General features: G+C 38.3%; 1 protein-coding gene across 4 annotated transcripts in view; it reads left to right on the top strand.

The window, feature by feature from the left end:
• The window catches only part of PLEKHA8 (pleckstrin homology domain containing A8), a 111,504-nt gene extending 99,897 nt beyond the window's left edge, over positions 1-11,607 (top strand). For 2 of the 4 annotated variants that reach the window (XM_073238653.1, XM_037027379.2), the window contains one exon: positions 3,825-11,601. In XM_073238653.1, coding sequence (XP_073094754.1) covers positions 3,825-3,961 — 137 coding nt within the window. In that variant the 3' untranslated portion in view covers positions 3,962-11,601. Of the gene's footprint in view, positions 1-3,824 lie in introns of all 4 variants that reach the window. The other 2 variants (XR_012132233.1, XM_073238654.1) reach the window with 2 other exon arrangements.
• The last annotated feature ends 6,059 nt before the right edge of the window (positions 11,608-17,666 follow it).

Genomic DNA, 17,666 nt, shown 5'->3' with positions numbered 1-17,666 from the left:
GATAATCCCATATGGCCTGAGTTTTGAGTGTGTCCCTCAAGAGCTGTGTTGCATTTGCCACAGAGAGCTTGCCATACCTGGACCATCTTTTTGGTCACTAAGCATCTTGGAGGTCATTTGTCTTCATAGTTCCTGGATCATCTGCAGACTGAACCTCTAATTTGGGGTAGAAACAGACATGAAGATTTTGTTTCTCAGATGGACATTTTCCCCACCCAAGCAGAAGCATACAAACACCTTTCTGTCTCTGTGCCAGTGGATCAATGTTTTTCCTGATCTACTTAATCAGTGAGAGTGTGGCTCTTTAAAATTGCCTTACTCAGGAATCCTGAGTCCTCACCCCAGCTATGGCAGCATCCACATCCTTTCCACTCACTTTCCTTGTTACTAACACATTTAGGACTTTCTGTCTGGCTGGTTCATTCATGCACTTAAAATAATTTTTGCTATATTTTATCAAATATTTCTAGGCAATGTGGCAAGAGAGTTTTCAGATTATTCCTTTTCCCTTCACCTTATAAGAATTGAAAGTCTCATTTCATCCTTTAAAAAAGTATGATTTTAATTATTTTCTCTTGATAAGAATAATAAAAAATTTTGGGACATGTATAAAAATGTTAAGAGGAAAATATAAACTGCTTATGATACCACTACTAGAAGTAACCACTGTTTATGTGTTTCCTCCTTTTAGTCTTAGATGTATCTGGATATACATGTATGTGTATGTACTTATTACATAACTGGATTTATAAGGGTACATCTGTTTACTACCTTTTTCACCTGACATATTCTACTTTCATTATATCACTAAAATTCATCAAATTTACATTTCTGTGCCCTGAAACCTAGAAATAAAAAAGGGAATACCTACTCTAAAAGCTCTATAATCCTAACTGACTTTGGGCCACTGATAAATGCCTTACATTTAAAGCAAGATAATGTTGTGTCTTTTCCATAGAATTGATTTTCATTAACTACTTTGAGTAACTAGTTATATTCTGATTATATTGTCTTGTCCCCAACTGGCTGCAACTAAATCTTAGATGCTTCCCACGTCCTGGCTTTCTTGTTGAAATTGCTCTCTCATTGAAATGAGGAGTGTCTAAAGTGGTCTCCCAACACTGTTACTGTGTGTGAGCTCTGAGAGAACAGAACTTAATGGTGAACATCTCCTTGGACCGGGTATAAAGATGACCTGAAACCAAAGTTGGGGAACGACAAGGATGCTCTGTGAAATGCCCTGCTCCTGCTCTCCTTCTAAAAGCAGTTTGACTTTAGGAGAATGGACATTGGGTTTCACCTGGTCTTACAAATATAGGTCTAACTTCGGCACGGCCTTTCCATCTGCCCTCTAGCATCCATGCCCCAAATGTCATAATGTTTGTGGAAGGCAGATTTCACATTATGGAGGAGATAATCCGGGAAACTGAAAGAGGCAGGCAGGATTGAAGGATGGAAAGCATTTTTGGAAGACCAGGGTTTTCAGCTCACAGTAATCAAGAAATTAGTTCAAAGTCATGCAGCATGATGGACTGTGCATGTCCTCTGTTTCTCTTTGGCCCTCCCTGGTTAAGTCACCATTATGCAATGTCTTGGCCAGATAGATTTAGTTCCAAATCAGGTTCTTGAAATTCAAGTTAGTTCCAAGTTAGGGTCTTGAAATTTATATAGAAACAATAGTCTTAAAATCTAACACTTTTAATTTGTAACTGCCATGATTTATGAGAGAAAAATGAATTTCAAGTTTCAAAAGACTGTCTCCTAAAAAGATCAATGCACAAAGTTAGGCAGTAAACAAGAAACTAGAAAGAAGAACAATTAGATGACTCTACTTCCTGCAGATTAAAGTTGCCCAGTCTTTAGCTAAAAAAAAAAAAAGACATAAAACATTTAGATGCTGGTGAGTTCCTAAAAGGGGCACAAAAATGTCTGAAAATGGCCAAGACCTGTGGAGGGCTGTCATGCAGAATAAGGTGGTAGAGAGTGGCCTGCAGAACACGATGACCCCATATCAGATGGAATGTATCACATCTCAGTTACACCTGACCATGGACTAAATGCCTCCCCTGAGACACAGAATGTCCAGGAAGCCCAGAGATGACTATATGGGCAGAAGAAAATCTGCGAGAATTTCCTGAATTAAGTGAGACCTAAAATGCCTGAGATGACAGGCATATAACTGAGATGACTGAGTTTTCCCAAAGTTTCCTTGATTGCTTTTCTGTCATCAGGTGGAATGAGGGCTAAAAATTTAATTGCGTTACAGGAAAATAAAGTTCAATCGCTTGTCCATTTGAATGCATGGCCTATGAAAATCTTGCCCACCAAAGTTTGAGAAGCAACATGAGGGAATTTATTTTAAGTATGCTGGTGGGTATCTCATGCAATCCAAGGGAAAAAGTGAGCTAGGCTCAGAAAGGTCTGGAACCAGGTGTTAGAAAGCCACTGGGGTTCTTTTCTCAGCTCTCATTGCTGCTTCTCTGCATCTATTTCCCTCTTCTCTCTGAGGACCAGTTTTCTCTACTTCCCCCATCCAGATGCCAGAATATAGTGGTATCTAGCTCCTAAGTTATGTGACATAGTTTTAGCCACCTACAGATTCTAACTGTCTCTTGTCTTCAATTCCTTGCACAAGAATATGACTGACCCCCTTTAGTCCCATTTCTGTCTCCCTCAATTCAATCAGTGGTGATCCAAGGGGCAGGGCTTGTGGTGCAAACATGACCGCTGTGGGCTCATCACCCTGGTTCAGGGCACAGTCCCCGGGGAGTCGGAAATGGCTGTGAGCTGGGAAGACACTCCAAAGATGGCTTTTTGTTTCCTGTGAGGCTGTGCTTCACTTCTCCCATCTACCAACTAGGAGGAATAATTTCTATTATATCCCTACTTTTAAGTAAAGGCAAAGAGAACTAACATGTATTGACTTCTCTCCATGTACCAGACATTGTAGCAAGTTATTTTAGCTCATCCTGAAAACAACCCTAAGAATGGGCATTTTAATTTCTCTCTTTACAGATTAGAAAACTGAGGCTCGCAGAAGTTGAGTCTCATAGCTAATAAGTGGCAGAGCTCAAATCTGAACCCAGACTTAACCAGTGCTGCAACAGGGGAAAGAGCTATTATTAAAATTGAGATAGTGTCTGAAAGCTGTGCATTATGTTCTCAGCTATTAATAAAATGCCTGGGATAGTACCTTACATGTAGTAAATGCTCAGAGAAAAAGTCATTAATAAGAGCACCTGACTGTCAGTTAGGGCAGAAGCTTATCTTTGTGGCTTGTTCGGCTCACATCAACCCACCGAACACCTCTGGGAAGTAGGCACCCATCTGCCTTAAGAGCTTTCTTCCAAGACACATTTTATTAAAACTGAATGGAAGATGGAAACAGCAGCCAGTAACTCTTTTGACTGTAATTGACCCTCAGCCACCATTTGGTGCAGTGGAAGACTCAAAATCGTCAGCTGCTGCTTCATGTTGAGGAGTGAATTTGCCAGCTTAAGAGCCTGTTGCCACAGATTCTTTACCATGTGTCTATGTACTCTGATCTTCTGATTTCCTGAGACTAAATATAACTGTTTGATTGGTGCTGAGCTGATACACAAAGCTCAGACTCTCTTGATAAATGTTTGCAGAATGAAAGACTTGTCAACAGGTAATAATTAATCACCTACTGTATTCTCAGACCTGAGAACGTGAAACCTCTAAGATATAATCCAGGCCTCTGAGAGTAAACCATCTTTTCTGTGCAATCAAAAACCTAAGAACTTAATTATCATGGAAATGCAAATCAAAACCACAATTAGATACCTTTTCATTTTCCCTAGGAGAGCTATCGTCCAAAAAATGGAAAATAAAAGTGGACAAGGATCTGAAGAAATTGGAGCCCTCATACATTGCTGGTGAGAAGGTAAAATTGTGCAGCCATTGCAGAAAACTGTTTGGCAGCCCTTTAATAAATTAAGCATAGAATTACCTATGGCCTACCAATTCCACTTTTACCCAGGTATATGCCAAAAATAATTGAAAATAGGTATTCAATCAAGAGCTCATACACAAATACTCACAGCAGCACTATTCACAATAGCCAAAAGGTGGAAATGACCCAAATGTCATCCTTTGGGTGGAAAAATAAAATGTGATATATGTGTATAATGCAATATTATTGATCCATGTAAAGGAGTGAAGTACTGATATATGCTACAACATAGACTAAAACATTTTGCTAAGTGAAAGAAGCCAGATACAAAAGGCCACATATTGTCTGACTCCTCTATAAAATGTCCAGGTTTACTTCTATATATATGTAATATTTATACTTATATATAAAGAACTGTAAGAGCTATGACCAGAGATGAGAATGTAAATGTGAAATGCCTAGTGATTCTGCCTTTCTCTGACTTACTTCTCTTAATGTAATGCCCTCAAGGTCCATCCATATCCGCTCAAATGGCAAGACTTCCTACATTTCCTTTATCCATTCATCTATTGATGGACACTTAGGTTGCTTTCATATCTTAACTATTGTAACTAATGCTGCAGTGAACTTGGAGGTGCATATATGTTTTTGACTTAATGTTTTCATTTCCTTTGGATAAATACACAGAAGTAGAATTGATGGATCGTATCGAGTTGTACTTTTAATTTTTTGAGGAAACGTCATGCTGTGTTCCATGCTGCACCAGTTTACACTCCCACCGACAGTGCACAAGGGCTCCCTTTCCTCCACATCCTCGCCAACACTTGTTATTTCTTGTGAAGTATGTCCTAATTAACAGCAGTTAACTGCACTTGTCTGTAAGAACAGTTACCCTAACTGTTGAAATAGACACCTTTGGGGGGGTCTTCCCAGTTCAGTGCCCCCTATCATTGAGAACATCTCCATCTCCATGAGGCAGCCATGTCTGTGACTGATGACCCTATTTTGCTGCCCACAAATGGACACCTAGCCTGAGGTGAGGCAGTTAGATTGCAGTTGGAATTCAGAGTGACTCTGCCTTTTAGCCAGAATGAGGATTATGGCAACTGATGAGCTGAAGATACCATAAAGGAAGACCATTCTCATCCACCTACCAGGAGAAGCAGAGAAAGTGTACATTTAAAGAGAAGAAAGGAATTGACATGCAGAGTAAAGGATATCAGAAAGAGAGCTAGCTGGAGAGAGGGACAAGGTGGGAGAGTGAGAGAGAGATTGAAAGAGAGAGGGAAGGAGGGAGAGAGAAGAAACGATGGTTACTGGTAGTTTCCCGTTCCTTGTTCTTGGCTGTCATGAGGTCCACTCTTGTCCTTGGGTTCTGTGAGATGCCCTGGATTTTTATATATAAATTCTCCTGACTTTTTTTTTCTTTTGCCTAAGCTAGCATGAATGAGTTTCTGTTATCAACAAGCCAAGACCATTGACTAAAACTACTAGCTCCTATTTCTCCATCTTGTTTGGAGCCCCAAACAGAATAAACCTTTATCCTTTCTGAATTCATGAAACACAGTTCTAATCATTTAGGTCTGAAATCATCTAACCCAACCCATTCCTTTTATAGACTCATTTTAATTTAACCAGCACTTAACCACCTCAGAATGATGTCTGAGGAAGCAAACTCACCTGCCAAAGATCACAGATAGGAGGTGGCAGAGCCAGAAGTAAAACTAAGGTTTTTTTGAATGCTGGTCTGCTATCTTTCCTGCTAAAAAAAAGGCTGCCTTTTCATGAAAACTATTAACAACATGCTTGGTGCAGAGAATACCTGCTCCCTATTCTAAATGATGTGGTAGGTCTGTCAATCAAGGAGTCTCATCTCCGGGAACAGCAGTGACAAAGAAATACAACTATATATGTGCTTTTGTTTTCCAAGAAAAAAGAGTAAATATATCCAAAAACACTTTGTTAGTTTCTGGACTCCTTTTATACTCGTGATTTATTGAGGGGTACCAAAGAACTTCTGTTTATATGCATTATAACTATCAATATTTACTTTATAAAAGGTAGAAACTAAGACATTTAAAAAATACCTATTGATTCATTTGACATAGCAATGATAAACGCATTCCAAGTTAACATAAATAACATCTTAGTAGTATTACTTTTTTAATTAAGGTATCATTGATATACAATCTTATGAAGGTTTCACATGAACAATATTGTGGTTTCAACATTCACCCATATTATGAAGTCCCCTCCCCACATCCCATTACAGCTACTGTCCATCAGTGTAGTAATGTGCTAGAGTCATTACTTGTCTTCGTGCTGTACTGCCTTCCCTGTGGCCTACCTATATGGTGATTGTGAATTATAGTGCCCCTTAATCCCCTTCTCCCTCCCTCCCCACTCGCCCTCCCCACGCCTCTCCTTTGGTAACCGCTAGTCCCTTCTTGGAGTCTATGAGTCTGCTGCTGTTTTGTTCCTTCAGTTTTGCTTTGTTGTTATACTCCACAAATGAGTGAAATCATTTGGTACTTGTCTTTCTCTGCCTGGCTTATTTCACTGAGCATAATACCCTCTAGCTCCATCCATGTTGTTGCAAATGGTAGGATTTGTTTTTTTCTTATGGCTGAATATTCCATTGTGTATATATAGAGATAGATTTCCATTTATTAGTGTCTTCTTTAATTTCTCTCATGAGTGTCTTGTAGTTTTCAGGGTATAGATCTTTCACTTCCTTGGTTACATTTATTCCTAGGTATGTTATTCTTTTTGATGCAATTGTGAATGAAGTTGTTTTCCTGATTTCTCATTCTGTTAGCTCATCATTAGTGTATAGGAATGCAACAGATTTCTGTGTATTAATATTGTCTCCTGCAACTTTGCTGAATTCAATGATTAGTTCTAGTACTTTTTGCGTGGATTCTTTAGATATTTTTATGTACAATATCATGTCATTTGCAAACAGGACAGTTTAACTTCTTCCTTACCAATCTGGATGCCTTTTATTTCTCTGGGTTGTCTGATTGCTGTGGCTAGAAACTCCAGTACTATGTTGAATAAAAGTGGGGAGAGTGGGCATCCTTGTTTTGTTCCCGATCTTAGAGGAAAAGCTTTAGCTGTTAAGTATGATGTTGGCTGTGGGTTTGTCATATATGGCCTTTAGTATACTGAAGTATGTAATCTCTATACACATTTTGTTGAGAATTTCTATCTTAAATGGATGTTGAATTTTGTCAAATGCTTTTTCAGCATCTATTGAGATGATCATGTGATTTTTGTCCTTTTTGTTGATGTGGTGGATGATATTGATTGATTTTCAAATACTGTATCTTCTTGCATCCCTGAAATAAATCCTACTTGGTCATGACAGGTGATCTTTCTGATGTATTTTTTAATTTGGTTTGCTAATATTTCGTTGAGGATTTTTGCATCTATGTTCAATCAGGGATATGGGTCTTTAATTTTCTTTTTTGTGGTGTCTTTGGTCTTGGTATTAACATCTTAGTATTATCATAAAATTAGTTCTGACTTTACAGACCCCCTAAGATCTGTTCTAAAGTTAAATGGCAGTTTGTTTCTTTTTGGAAAAAGCATAAAAAAGGACAAAACTTGTAAAGTGAATGTTTTTTGCCTTAGTTGATAATACTTGAGTCTGAAAAATAGCTCTGTAATGTATTAAAATCTTAGCAAAGTTTGCCCGGTTTTGGTAGGCTTGTCAGGCCTTAGTTTACTGAGTGACACCTTGGCCTACCATGCGTAAGGTTTACTTGCTGTGTAATCTGCCTGGATAGCAAAGATTCTGGGTCTTCTTCCCAGCATAATTTTCTGTGCTTTATGTTGACTTTACTATATACTTGATTATGTAAAGAAGAAAAAAAAGTTCTTCAACTCTTGTGAAAGAACAAAGGTTCTTTTTAATCATGTTACCATCTACATTTATTTTTAAATGCTTATTTCGACTCTAAATAGATAACAGCTATTATTTCTAAGGCACTGATGATGCTATGACAATCACATATCCAAATATCTTCTGACAAGTTTTTTATTTTTGTCCTCCCAGAAATTAGATCTTAAAATTAGAAAAAGTACAGTAAAATCAGGATTTGGGGGAACCATTATTCAATCATATTTTTAAACTTTTTAGTATTTTTATTGTAGTAAAATATACATAACAAAAATTCTAACATTTTAATCATTTTTTAATTATACAAAAAATCAAGAAAGTTTTTACACCGAAAACCATCTTGAAATATCCTAGGGGGGGCTTCTGGAAATCACAAAGACTTGTTCTTTCACCTTATACAAAGAGAGTGCTAGGTTTGTTCTATGTGTTAGTATTGTAGGAGAGATCCGATAAAGGGTTGACATCCAAAATATATAAAGAGCTCACACACCTCAACAAACAAAAAGCAAATTATCCAATTAAAAAATGGGCAGAGGAATCCGTGGATGTTTTAATGCCCTTGTCTAGCTTGGATTAACACATAGTCTACAGGCACACACCGGATCATCTACAATTGCTCTCTTACAACACTAAACTATGTTTTCTACCTTTATCTTACATCTACCTACCACTTCAGCATTTTATTAAAAATAAAAATAATAATAATAATAAAGGGAGAAATGTGGGATCCACATATAAATCAAGTATAAAAAATCAAATGAATATTCATATTTGACCTGATTGTTTATAATTCATAATGCGTGATCAAAACTGAAAGTTTCTGTGATGACTGCCCTTGTACTGTTCACCATGTAAGAACTTATTCACTATGTAAGAATTTGTTCACCATGTAAGAACTTGTTCGTTATGCTTTAGAAGATTGGAGACTGACGAGAATTAGGCTGGGGGTGGATTAATGATTGTGCATTGAGCATTGACCCCTCTATACAGAATTTTATTGTTGTTAACAACCATTTGATCAATAAATATGAGAGATGCCCTCTAAAAAAAAAAATGGGCAGAGGAGCTGAATTGAATACAATGAGTATTGTAGGAGAACAGTTGTCAAATCAGAAAAGCTCAGCTTTCTCTAGGCTAAATTTGTCCAGATAAAATGTTGTTAATATAAATCTTTCAGAAACAGTAGGCTTTCTAGGGGTTCCTGGAGATTTGTCAAGGCCTATCTGAACTTAATTTGTTTTTACCTGCAAGGAAAATACTAAAAAAAACTCTTAGGAAATTGTTGGGTTGTGTTTTTCTATATATATTGGAATCTTGGCAACACTTTGCCTGATGATGTTAGAGAACAACAGTATAGTGTTGTCAATCACAATTTCATTTACTATTTCACATGTTACCTTAGCCTAGCCACAGTCTTATTTCTTTAATTTGAATCTAATATTTTCTAGGCTGTGGTTTCCAGATGGGGATGCCCATCAGATTTCCCTGTGGAGTTTTATAAAAAGACAGTTGTCTAGACCCTACTCCTGAATCTCTTTACTTATTATTTTTAGAACATTTTTGATATGTTTTGTGATCATGTTATATCCTAAGTTTTTTTTCCTCTAAAAAAATTATGTTTCTCTATTTTTATGATTGGGTTTCTTCAAATATAAGCTTAATCATTATCCTTAAGGACAGTTTTTCTATTTTTTTCTGTTTTGGAATGGCTTTTCTTTCATTGGCATGCCACAGAAACATCATCATTTATTCAGTACCCCTCATCAGACCTTTCACATTTTAAGGTTACTGGTCAAAAATTAAGCACAGCCTGTTTTAAGTCTCTGCCATCTACAGACAGTGTTTGACTCTGATAGATTTTGTCTTCACCCAAGAAGGATGGTCTCAGAGCCTTTTCTCAGTCTAGAAAAGGACTGAATCAAGTTCTTCAAACTATCCACACTTTAAAACTTAGCCTCTGAGGTACAGGCTTCTGAATTGGCATACCTTAGATAACTTTCAGAGCATACCAGTGGACTGAGTTACAATCTCCAGGACTGTTTTCAGCTAAGAGGACTGTTAACCCAAGACCCATGGAACAAAAATCAATTACAGTTGACCCTTGAACAGTAACAGTCACTAGGGGCACCAACCGCCACTCAGTCGAAAATCTGTGTATAACTTTTGTCTCCCCCAAAACTTTACCAAGTCTACTGTTGACTGGAAGCCTTACCAATAACATAAACAGTGGATTAACACATTTGTATATGTATTATATTCTGTATTCTTATAATAAATTGAGAAAAGAAAATGTTTTTTCAAATTGTGGCAGATCTCAAAAAAAATTTACAACATATTTATTGAAAAAAATCTGCATATAAGGGGACCCAGGAAGTTCAAACCCATGTTATTCAAGGGTCGACTGTAAATAAGACTGAATGAACTGTTAAGAGAAATTTCACTGTGGTTGTTTTTTTGCGGGGAATGTTGTTGACTTTATTTCAATGTTCTATATTCTGGTTGTATAAATAAATCCTTTTCTTTCTTCTTAAGCTACCTATAACCTATAAAAGTTATTAGGCTCTGTTTTTGTAAACGGAAATGAAACATTTAAAAATTATATTTGATTCTCACTGACCCCACAGAATTCAGAAACTCTTGCTGAGTTTCCTTACTTTTCATGGCAATAAAATTATTTGCAAAGGTTTGCTAAGAATCTATTCTCCTTATTATCAGGTTACAATTGGGCGAATCAATTAGGTGCAATCAGAGCCTTACCTGGAATACCATATTTGAGAATGATGCTTATTTAATCAGATATGACCAACTACTTTTAGGGAACTAAAGTTAACACTACTTATGGAGCTTACAAAGCTCTCTTTTTTTATGTATGGATGCTTTCAAAGCCCTCTTGAGAAAACTGGCTGGCGTATAGGAGTCCAGCTTCACAGAAGGTAAGGAAGGTTACTTCCTGCCAGACCAGGAAACTTAAGAAATTTTGGGGATTTCAAGGAGAAAGAAATTCAGTCAAATTTATAAACACTGCAGTTGATGGCAAGAATTTCCAAACCAGAAGAGAGAGAATCTTTTGAAAGATCATGCTGGGATTGTTTATGAAAACTTGTAGATGGAGATTAATTTTGTAGTTGGCCAAATTACTGTATGGACCTGGAATTTGCAAATCATACTTAAGAATAATCTTTATTTGAGGTTGCTATGATCACAAAAGGAGATGAGAGACTACAGAAAATTTTGACATAGACCAAAAGGTTACTTGGTGTCCTCACTGAAAAATTAAGCATTGTTTGACAGCACACCTCGCCGAGTTTCTGATTCTGTAGTTTGTGCCTTGCATTGTCTTTGAGCTGTTTTATAGAAAACTGATAATAATGCAAATAATCCCAGTCTGTAGAAATGAAAATTGTGTGCAGAAATGCAACTGGATATTAATCGGCTTTGCATCTATTTTTATATCCATTCCTGATTCAACTATGAAAGTGTAATACTTTGAATTCTCCTATATAACATCTTACTGATTCCTTCATTAATTAAGAGCTAAATAAAATCTTTGATGTGTCATTTTCTATTGATATAATATGTGTCACAATTTTACCTTTTAAAAAATTACTGTAACAGGTATTTGACTGTTATATATTTTCCCACTCCTTTGCTTTCATGCTTCCTCTGTTATAACATGCATTTCTCTTGTAAACAACATACAGATGAGTTTTGTTTGATTTACCCTATGTGACAACCTACGTTCTCATCTGTGGGTTAAGTCCATTTACATTGATTAAGATTACACTTACCCTGGAATTATTTACTGTGTCTTATTTTGTGCATTTTCTTTATATTTTATCTTGGCTTCTTTTCATTCCTTTTCTGCTGTCTACTGGATTGATGGGCTTTTCTTCATTCCCCATCTTCCTTTCTTCTTGTTTGGAAGTTTCTCATTCTTTTTCTAATATTTAGTGGCTATCCTTAGGGCAGAGACTGCTAGATGCCTCTGTAGTAGTCATTCTCTTTTTTTCCTTAGCAGTAAAACTGGGAAATATATCTTGCTGAAAAACTACATTTCTGAGCTTTCCTCACAGATAGAAGGGACATGACATATAATGAGAAATTGTTGGTTGGTACTTCTGGAGAGGTTCATTAAAAGAGTAATGACAGTTGGCCTATGTTCCTTTGACCTTCCCTTCTGTATCCTGCTTGGAATATGGGTGCGATAGCTGGAACACCAGAAACCATAATGCACCATGAGGCATCTTTGAGGATGGAAGCCACACCATAAAGATAGTAGGTCAGAATTAAGAGCTTGAGCCCTAATGACTGAGGAATGGCCAAGTCTGCTCTGAACTTCCCACCTCCAGATTTCATTCACGTGTAACAAAGATTTCAAGTCACTTCAGTCAAGATTTTTGTTATTAGCTGAATGCAATTTCTAATTGATTCTGCATAATTTTTTAAACATGCATACTTGATTTAACAAAATCTAAAATTAATCAATACCTCTATACACATTACAGACTGAAACCACTACCATAAGAAACTTGGATATACAGGTCAGATTACTCACATTTTTTAAAACTCCATGCTGATTCTTTGTACTGTCTCCCCTACCACACACTCACACACATTTATTTTCTCAGATTCTTACAATAAATTCACAAAGTATATACCCTATTCCATTTTTATAGATAAGGAAATGAGGATTCATAGGGATTGGGTAACCTATCCAAGGTCACATAATAAGTGGCAAAGTCATGATATGAAATCTTTCTAACACCCAAACTACTTCAATTGTGTTACAACTCTTACCTGCACTCTATCAACTACTTTCCCAGCACAGTAGCTGGGGACGTGCACACTCTCTGTTTGAGGTAAGGCTGGAGTAAAGCATGCTGTGTTGTCATCCAGATTATGGTGTCTTATTAAATGGACTTATCATAGGAGATCAGTCTGCTAATAAAATGACAGCAGCTTTTGCTTTAGTAAATTACCTGGATTCACACCTTTTCCCTGAAGAAATTGACATCCTCATAGGAGTTCTGTAGTAATGCCCTTGGGACACCTTTCTAGAGGATGAGCTAATATAACTGGGTCCTAATAAGCCTCAGCAGACAAATAAAACAGAAGCAGAACTAATCATCCTTATCAGAAAGGAAACAGAGAAAAATGTTAAATCACCTTAAAAACTGTGTCCTCCTTTCAGCACCACCAATGAGATATTGCTAAAAAAAGGGGGAGTTTTGTGTGTTGTACAGCAGAAAGACATTGAAAATGTTTAGAAATAGGGAGCACGAAAACTATTTTAGCTAAAAGTAAGGGTCAGGAGGGGAATGACTGAACAACATACAATACTGAAGTATTAAAATTAATAAAATAGGAATTTAAAAAATCAAATCAAATTATTTCCATTTTGTTGACATAAATAAAATATTTACTAGGCAAATTTGACCAGACAGACATGTTTTGAAGGTAAATGTAGCCAAATTATGTAACCCAGAGCTTCTGCAAATTCTAGATGCAAATCTTTTGGAAGGATAACAAAAAAGAAATATAAAAACTAAGATCAACAGATTCAGAAACAAAATTCAGAATGAATTTTTCTGGTCAGAGGGCAAGAATGCTGAATTAAACTCTTCTCCTGAGCTTTATGGAATATTTGGGTCACAATGACTCATTCATGTATTTTCATTTTTGCTGATCTTCCAATTTAATTTCTTTTCTAACTCCAGTTGCAATGAAACACTGACATAAGCTTCACTCACACATCTACCCTTTCTTTATCCTCCCACCACAGTACCCAGGTATCACCTTTCTTGAGTGTATTGCAAAGGAATGGGGATGGTTCTCACCCTTCCCATGTTGCCCTCTTTGGGTGTTGCTTCTCCAGATCCTGGAGACCTTTCACCTTACCCAGCACCCCTCTAACAAATCACACACTTCTCTACTGACCACCACCTTTAGAACTTGGGGTCTACAGTTCCTCTTGATACAGTTTGGCTACCATGGGCTCAAAGAGTGAATGTGAAACTACCCACACTTCCCTTTCTGCCTTATTCTTCATACCACATAACCACAAGGCTATTCGGATGAAGTAGATTTCCCAGAGGGTAGGGCTAATTAAATGGACTTACAACATGAGAGTAAATAAATGGTAAATTATGTGTTAAAGTCACCCTTACTCATACTAAAATAAAAGCTAAAGAGGTTTTGGGAACAGCGGTGGGTGGAAGAGTCAGCTTGAGCAAAAGAATCTGAGGTGGACTTTTCAATTCCAAATTGGGCTCCTGAGACCTCCCAGCCAGTGTGGGATTTGAATATGCCTTCTCTTCTTACCAACACACATCACTGAAAGACAAACACTGGTTCAGAAATAACAAATTCTAGATTCATATACAGGAAGAGAACCATTTCTCTAAATGTAATGCAGACTGCATAACTCTCTGCCCACCAATGAGAATACTTTAAAATTTTCCCTCTACTTCCAAACAGTGGCCAAAGGCAAAACAAGAAAGGGGGTTCAGGAGGCCTTCATGTTTCTTCTCTGTCAGGCTACACAAAAAAACTTGCTGAAGTTCTGGAATGACCACTTCCTATACCTGGAGCCTAAATACATCCCTACATAGGATGCCTCACAGAACTCTGTGCAAAAGGAAAGGAGAGAGTGACTGATCATCTTCCTGTCTAAGCAACTGACTTTCAGTTGCATTAGGAACCAAGGTTCCAGTGACTTCTGTAGATGCACTTTCCAGAACTAATTTCCACTGCTTTGTGCACACACCCTTTCCATTAGTTAAAAAAAAAAAATGACTTAAGCAGAACTGGTGCAAGACTTTGTTCTCTAAATCTGTGAATCCCCAATGGGGGCAATTTTCCCCTCCACGGAACATTTGGCAATGTCTAGAGACATTTTGGATTGTCACAATGGCAGGGGAGGCGGGTGGAAATGCTCCTGGCTACTAGTGGGTAGAGGCCAGGGATGCTGCTAAACATATACAGTGAACAAGACAACTCCCCACAAGAATTTTCCAGGTCCAAATATCAGCAGTGCTGCTACTGAGAAACCCTATTCTAAATGCTTGGGAAAATGACATTTTGCTTTTATTTGCAACCAGTACTCTCCATGCTATCACCCTATATCACTCCTGAATTTTATTTTTAACAGTTCATCAGCCAATTCTCCTACAGATAACCCCCCAGAGGCAGATTACAAATAATAATGGTATTTACTGAATTCTATGTGCCAGGTTCTAGGAGGACTTCACATACTTTACCTTGCTTTTGTCCCCATTTTTAGAAGAGAAAACTGACAATTAATTGCAGATGTACATAAAACTTAAAATCACAGAAGTGCAAGTCAACTCAGCACTCCAAAGTTTCTGCTCTTTAATACAGTGCCTTTCTAAGGAAACAAACAGTATCAATTCAATTCACTAAGCAATTACTTTAGATCCAGAATTCTGCTTTCCATCAAGAGAACTTTTCATCTTTTAACAAAAAGTATTTGTTAAATATAACTTTGTAATTATGGTCATCTATCACTTGGAGCAATGTTGCTAGATTTAAAAATGTATTTTTAAAACTGTCCTTTCCAAAAAGAAGAAAAACTACGTATTTTATATATTTTAGTCTCCTATTTAAGGAATCTCTTCACTTTTGGAACTTTTAGGTTAATGTGCATACTGCTTTAGATGGCAGAACCAGGTAAAATTGCAAGAAAGCTTGCTCTATCTTGGGGTACCCATATTAAAGAAAGAAAGAAACATTCTGTAACATTTACAACAGCATATTGAATTTTTAATTCATGTGCCTGTCTCCTCCATTATCTTTTGTATTAAATTTCTACAGCTGCATAACAAATTAAGCCACATTTAGCAACTTAAGACAACACGCCTTTATTAGCTTGCAATTCCATAAATGAGAAGTTCCAGTATAGCCACTGGTCTCCCAAGGCTGAAATCATGGTATCAGTCAGGCTGAGCTCTCTGGAGGCTCTGCAAAAAATCCACTTTCAAGGTCATTCAGGGTCATGGACAGAATTCAGTTCCTTGCAACCATAAGATTAAAACCTCCTTTCCTTTCTGGCTGTTAGCCAGGGGTTGCTCTCAGCTCCTAGACTCTGCTTTCTGGTCCTTGCCCCTCCCATCTCAAAGCCATCAGTGGAGAATCTCCCCAATGATAGATCTACTTCAGGCTTTGATTGTCTTTCCTGAAGACCCCATTCTATTTTAAGGGCTCACCTGATTAGGTCAGACCCACTGAGGACAATCTCCCTATCTCAAAGTCAATTGATTTGAGACCTTAATTACATCTGCAAAATCCCTCACAGTAGTACCTAGTGTTTGACTGAATAGTTGGGAGAAGGTGCATGTGTATAACAGGTGGGCAGGGATCTTGGGGGTCATTTTAGAATCCTGAGTGGGTTAGTCCATACATTCCTAGATGGGACAAACTGGACCATATACATCTTTTGTACCAAAAGATACCCCATACGTGTTCACTGAACTGAATTGTTTTAAAGGAATTAGGATATTATAAAGTCAGGAAATTTACACAGGAGCATTAACTTCCTGGTATGGAGGACTCCAATCGAAATAGATCAGGTAAGATGCAAAGCTCTGGATGCCTTTGGGCTGATCACCATTCCCAGCTCTGCCTCTGCCAAAAAGTTAAGTGGAGTTTCTACTTTCACTTTGGGAATGCAGCTCTAATTAAGGGAAATCAAAGAAAAAGAATTCGTATCCCAGAAATGTGCAAGAGAACTTTCCAGAATCCTGTCTGTTCCACTGAGTACAGGGTGTGTTCCGTGGGTGCATGGTGTCATGGACTTCCCTTGGGTAGTTTGCCTGTTCTTTGAGGGTGGAACCACATACTATTCATATTTATCCCCAGGGCTAGCACGGTGTCGTTCGGAAGCAAAAGCTTACTGAGTAAAGATAAAAGATGACTGAATGTTTGTAGAATGAATGTTATTTAACGTGTCTCTGTTAGTAGTCATTCATTCCTGCGGGGGAGGGTCATTCAGTGCATTTTCTGCAATCCAGCAATGCCTGTCCTGTCCCCTGCAGCCAGTGATCACTAAACAGGTGCAACCATTGGGCCGTGTACTGTTGTTCTGAAAAGTATTTTTTCCTCTCCTAGAGGTTGATCACTTTAGTTTATGCAGTATGAATTGAAGCTGAATAAATACTCAAGCTAGTCTTATGAGGTTTATTTCTAAGAAACACTCAGCTATATGTTAAAGCAAAACAAAAACAAAACTTTCATCTTCTTTTTCATATCCTTTGAAATGGACATTCATTATCAGTGTTCAGCAAACGTATTTACGGAGAACATTTCTTTACATCAGTCGGAGGACAGAGCTTTGATTTCTGAAAAAGAAAAGCTCCGTTTCCCTTAGATTTTCTCAGCTCTTCCATTGCTAACCTCAAAATACAAGTTACCCGCAATTCTGTGGCGTCCCCTGCATTGAAATCACATTCGGAAAAACGCTTTCCCGGCCTCCTAACTCCAGATAAACGCCAGAAGCGACTTCGAGCTTCCTCCGCCTCGCGGTAGCCCGGGCAGCCGCGGGTTTCGGGCCCGCGCTGCGACGTCACCGGGCTCGCAGGCCGCGGCGCAGACCTCACGCTCGGGTGATTGGCTGGGGCTCCTGACGCCACCGGCCGGGACGGCCCCGGGCTCGGGAGGGCCGCGGGATGCTCGGGCTTCGGTAATAAAACAAGGCAGGCGGACAGAAGCGCGCGCGGAGCGTCCGGCCCCTCCCGCCACGCCGCGCCTGGTTCTACCCCGCCCGCCGCAGGCCGTGCCCCGCCCGGCCGCGCTAGCCTCCCGGGCGGCCCGAAAGGGGGCGGGCGGAGA

The sequence above is a fragment of the Manis javanica genome, chromosome 6 (genome assembly GCF_040802235.1).
Source record: "Manis javanica isolate MJ-LG chromosome 6, MJ_LKY, whole genome shotgun sequence".
Lineage (NCBI taxonomy): Eukaryota > Metazoa > Chordata > Mammalia > Pholidota > Manidae > Manis > Manis javanica.
Note: the sequence above shows the minus strand (reverse complement) of the source record. Positions and strands in the feature narration are given on the sequence as shown.